We start from the raw sequence: 5,296 nt of genomic DNA, 5'->3' as shown, positions 1-5,296 counted from the left end.
TTTTCAAAAAAAAAAAAAAAAAAAAAAAAAAAAATCTCTTTTTTAGCACTCTTTCTAACTATAAATCCACTTCTGTTTTAATTTCCTCTCTTGCCCTCTTTTCACCACACTGTATGACACTGTATGACACTGTATGACACTGTGTGCACTGTAAATAACAACACAGGTGGTGTTGTGTTATGTTGTTTTGTTGAAATGTTAATAAATGGGAGCATTACATATGGTAATTAAACATTAAAACACAAAAAAAAAAAAAAAAAAAATACCATTAAAACACCCGCGGCTTATAGTCCGGTGCGGCTTATATAAGAAAAAAATAGTCAACTTTGAAGGTGCGGCTTATACACCGGTGCGCCTTATAGTCCGGAATTTACGGTATATATATATATATATATATATGCAATAAGCAAGAAGCAATAAGCACCTCCTCACGCCAGGTGGTGTCACGCAGTGTGTGCTGTGTTGGGAGGGAGTTACCTGTGTTGTGGAGAGGGTTAGCGGCGGTCTGGGTGCGGTGTTCTGAAGGAAGAGGAGGGGGATGTCCCTCTGGTCACAAAGCTGGACAAAATGGCTGCCCTTCAGCGACGCCTGGAATGACAGCTCGCCGTTGTTGGCTACTATACCCACCTGGTGGCTAACACAGTACACATGCAACAAAAGCAGCAATTTAACCGTGTTTTTTCTACAGTAGCTAACAGATGTGTATTTACTACTGTATGTAGTTACTCCCCCCCCCCATCACCAGCACTTCCTCCCAACACACAACTCCTGATGAGTTGAGCAGTCTTGTGTGGTGCTTATTGGTTGGTAGGGGTTGAGGGGAGTACACTAATCTGATTAACTGGTTAATCTCAACAGGGTGAGGGGCCACTGAGTTTGTGGGTGGGGGGGTAAAGCATGCATCTGACACTATTTTTCATCAGTGAGTATGATGTAAAAATAGATATCTATGCACCGATTACACAGAGACAGACAGTATTTGGTCAATAAGAGATCCTGATTCTCTGTGTCTCTACATGGCTTTGATTACACCTGCTTTGTTTGTTGACTGAAATGTTGTTGTTGTTCCTGTTGTCATTGACAAAAGAGTCTCTCTCTCTCTCTCTCTCTCTCTCTCTCTCTCTCTCTCTCTCTCTCTCTCTCTCTCTCTCTCTCTCTCTCTCTCTCTCTCTCTCTCTCTCTCTCTCTCTCTCTCTCTCTCTCTCTCTCTCTCTCTCTTCTCTCTCTCTCTCTCTCTCTCTCTCTCTCTCTCTCTCTCTCTCTCTCACCCATGTAACTTTGCAAAGCCAGTGACCAGTGTAGTCCCAAAGCGAGCTTTAAACTCTTGGAATCGGCTCCCATCTGTCAGCCGACTGATGACCTGACGGACAGAAGAAGACAACACATTTTATTATTGTTTTTTATTATTTATTTCAACCAACAGGATTATTCCCAAGAAAGACCTACCAGACACATTGTTATCCATGGTGTGTGTGTGTGTGTGTGTGTGTGTGTGTGTGTGTGTGTGTGTGTGTGTGTGTGTGTGTGTGTGTGTGTATTCTGTACCATTTTAACATCCAGACTGTGGTTATAGTTTAGTGGTGCCAGCCCCAGAAGCTCCTGCGAACTATACAGTGGTTCCTCCTCTCCATCCAGCTCTTCCTCGGGCAGCTCGAAGTTGAGGGTGGATATGATGTTTCTGGTGTAATCGTACGCCTCCTTCTCCTCCCAGGCAAAGTGGTCCACACAGCCACTCACTCTGAACCAGAAAAACAAAATGCATTTTATTTTGGCACATATGCGCCTCTATACTGAAATAAGGGTTATTCCAATACTGCCATCCTCTCCTCTAGCCATTTGTTTTCCCGAACTGACATCCGCTGGGTACGTTCGATTTATGGACCTACTCGGCGTGAAGCGTGGCTCCTCCCAGGTCCTCGGGCGTGACTTCCTCCCCCGTGGCGGCCTTGACGAGGGGCGGTCCACCCAGGAATATGGTCCCTATCCGGTGTACCATCACCGCCTCCTCTGCCATGGTGGGGACGTAAGCTCCGCCCGCCGTGCACGACCCGCACACCACCGACACCTTCAGGACACGCACAGTAAATATAGGAGATAATGAGGTAAATGTTGGTGTTTTGGACTCGCAAAGCTAAACACTGATTTTGCTGATTGAGCTGATTGGAGAAATTTAATTGGCATTTTACCCCCCACCCCCCCCCCACCCCCAACCGGGGTGGCTTGGTTTACTTCTATACTTTGGGATAAGGCTGAGATGGAACTATTCCTTTAAAGTGAGATATTTAGGATTCTTAGATTCTTAGTGAAAAGTCGGATACTGAACTAACCATCTGCTTTTGGCTGCCTGGTCTTTGGTACCCAGTGAAGTCACCTTCTGTTGAGTACAACCGGGGTGTGTTCAATCTGAAAACTGTGTGCACCATTTTGCTACAGTTTCCGTGGTGAACATCATATTTCTTTGAGATGGTGTGAAACGGTGCGCAACCGGCTTTGATGTACGTACACATGGTGGATGTGTCAGAAGCGGTACCCAATCAGCAGCGACATCTATATAAACCCTGCCATTTAAAAAGGTAGTGCGCACAATGGATCCAACAGATAGTTACAACACTTGTGTAACCCTCGGTGATTGTTTGTATTCCCTGTATCATTGTTGACATTCACCAAATAAATCAATCAAAAAAAACAAAAAAACAAAAAAACCAACACAACAGGGTGTTCTACGTTTTATCGGGGGCTGAACATGGCCCAGTTGGCGACATCACCTGGCACAAACACCAGCCAATAGCAGATGGCCAGCCCAGTTCAGTACCCTATTTTACCATTTAGCTGTCTGGCTTCACCACATTTTGGGGTTTAGGGTTTAGGTACTCTTTAAATTCTTGTTTTTCTTTCAATATTACAGTATTTGTATTTATACCTGTATGTGGACCCAAGGAAAATAAGTCTGTTGCCTGTGAAAAAAAAGCAAAAAGTAAACAAACCTAGTCTATTTTTAGAAGGTCCAACCTTCTGCTTTCCTACCTGTGCGATCTTCATGGAAGACATGATCGCTTCATTGTAGAACGTCCTGCCTCCTTGGTTCTTATCTGGGAAGATCTCTGACTGGATATTCACACACAGATACAGACACACAGACACAGACACACAAACACACATACACAATTAGAGAGTGGAATGGCTGTCAATACGATCTACCATTTGAGCTCACTGGTTAAGACACCGTTCTGGTGGCAAAGCACTTCTTATTGAGTCAAAAGTGTGTTTCTGTGTGTGTGTGTGTGTGTGTGTGTGTGTGTGTGTGTGTGTGTGTGTGTGTGTGTGTGCGTGTTAACCTGAAGTGGTATAAAGGCTCCTCCGGAGTCGACCAGGTAGACACAGGGGAGGCGGTTCTGAATCGCCACTTCCTGCGCCCGCAGCTGCTTCTTCACCGTGATTGGGTAAGCTGTGCCGCCTTTCACCGTGGCATCGTTGGCAATGAACACACACCACAGACCATTGATCCTGCCTATGCCTGGATGGACACACACACACACACACACACACACACACACACACACACACACACACACACACACGGTTAGAGGTGAACACAAGACATTACGATACAGTGGGTCTATACTTATTTGTTAAAGATATAGTAGTGTTTTTGGACCAGTCAGGCAGCCAGCTGAAGGGATGTCCCCGTACGGCAGCCCCAGACCGGCGAACGGAGACAGCTCCAGGAAGTCCTCGTCATCCAATAGGAGGCGAAGGCGGTCCCGGACCAGCATCTTCTTGTTCCTCTTTGTGTGTCGGGCTATGGCATTGTCCCCGCCCCCTTTCCTCACCTTCTTCCTCAACTCCACATACCTGAGAGAGAGAGAGAGAGAGTGAGAGTGAGAGAGGGAGAGAGAGAGAGAGAGAGAGAGAGAGAAAGAGAGAGAGAGAGAGAGAGAGAGGAGAGAGAGAGAGAGAGAGAGAGAGAGAGAGAGAGAGAGAGAGAGAGAGAGAGAGAGAGAGAGGATGGAACTCTACTCTGTTTCTATCCATGCATGCTGATACCATTGTTTGTGAATACAAGCAGAGGATTGTGGACGATCTTACAGTAGTGCAGATCAGAGGTGAACAGCGCAGAACCTACTTGTCGTGGCAGGTGGCGCTATTGCGGAGGTTAGCTTCGTAGACGTGCTGCTGGATAGGCTGGAGAGACTGCTGCAGCACCGGGAAGGCACTGGGCAGAGCTCTCCTCCCGGAGATGGAGCTCATACAGCGGACTGGACACTGCCCACACTGCTCCCCTGGCCTGGTCCAGAAGAGTGATATCGATTCAGACAGAACCAGAAGGATGACAGGATGGAGTTTTAACTTGGCTCTGCTTAGACAATATTATAAATACACACACACACACACACACACACACACACACGAGTGAAGTAGTCACCTGTGTTGTCTTTTGTCTGTTGTGTTTCTGACCGTCCACGATGGAGACTGGCAGTAAGGTAATGCTATGGCAGGACACACTCTTCCTCCGCTACACACACTCCTTGCAGAGAGAGAGAGGGGAGAGAGAGAGGGGAGAGAGAAGGGGGAGAGAGGGAGAGAGAACAACACAGTTGTATACAACACGTCTTCAGGACCTTGACAAATTATCATGTTACACTTTACGTTTACCCATTTTCCCCATGAAAGGTAATTGGGAATTAAACATGAATGTGACCATAAACAAAACCTGCATGTCCATCTGATTGAAATGGAGTCAAAGCTATTTTTCACTTCGTCCACAAAATTACTGTTTCTCCTCCATAGGGCAGGGTCACTCACTGGGTCACGTCTCTGTCACTTGACCTCACTGACATAAGATACTCAAAGTTTTACATAGGTTTAAAGTTTTTTTACTCTAAACTGAGCCGCACTGAGCTGAGCTCAGCCATGTCACTGGATAGACTTGCAGATATGGTATCAACAGCAATGTGCAAAAATACGTTTGGTAATTTTTTGTAGCTATAGCTATATTTTTCAAACACACATCTAAACATAGGCTACGTGTACACGAAATGTATGTATGCCATAAATGGCAAGCTTCGATAGTAGGTCAATACAAAAAACAACGTTATGAGAAAATGTATGTCAAAGGTCGTGGAGATAATAGACGTCTATCCTTTCACGTGCCAACAAAATAAATACATCAATTTAAACCCTAAAGGTGTAACAGGTCTTACCTTGCAATGCAGCGGTACATGGCTGTAGGTCTTGACTGTAATTATGCGATACAACTTAAAAACGTACGCCCACAACAATAAACTACATATTTTGC

General features: G+C 45.5%; 1 protein-coding gene across 1 annotated transcript in view; it reads right to left on the bottom strand.

Annotated features, from left to right (window-relative positions):
• Positions 1-5,296, bottom strand: part of LOC310786596 (methylcrotonoyl-CoA carboxylase beta chain, mitochondrial) — an 8,894-nt gene extending 3,598 nt beyond the window's left edge. The window contains exons 1-10 of the mRNA XM_083647823.1: positions 5,202-5,296; positions 4,424-4,525; positions 4,124-4,285; positions 3,656-3,852; positions 3,336-3,514; positions 3,025-3,105; positions 1,887-2,065; positions 1,546-1,738; positions 1,269-1,360; positions 478-634 (exon numbers count right to left, since the gene is read on the bottom strand). Coding sequence (XP_083503949.1) covers positions 478-634; positions 1,269-1,360; positions 1,546-1,738; positions 1,887-2,065; positions 3,025-3,105; positions 3,336-3,514; positions 3,656-3,852; positions 4,124-4,285; positions 4,424-4,525; positions 5,202-5,221 — 1,362 coding nt within the window. The 5' untranslated portion in view covers positions 5,222-5,296. The remainder of the gene's footprint in view (positions 1-477; positions 635-1,268; positions 1,361-1,545; positions 1,739-1,886; positions 2,066-3,024; positions 3,106-3,335; positions 3,515-3,655; positions 3,853-4,123; positions 4,286-4,423; positions 4,526-5,201) is intronic.

The sequence above is a fragment of the Poromitra crassiceps genome (assembly GCF_964638095.1).
Source record: "Poromitra crassiceps genome assembly, chromosome: 12".
Lineage (NCBI taxonomy): Eukaryota > Metazoa > Chordata > Actinopteri > Beryciformes > Melamphaidae > Poromitra > Poromitra crassiceps.
This window is presented reverse-complemented; position numbering and strand designations above follow the sequence as displayed.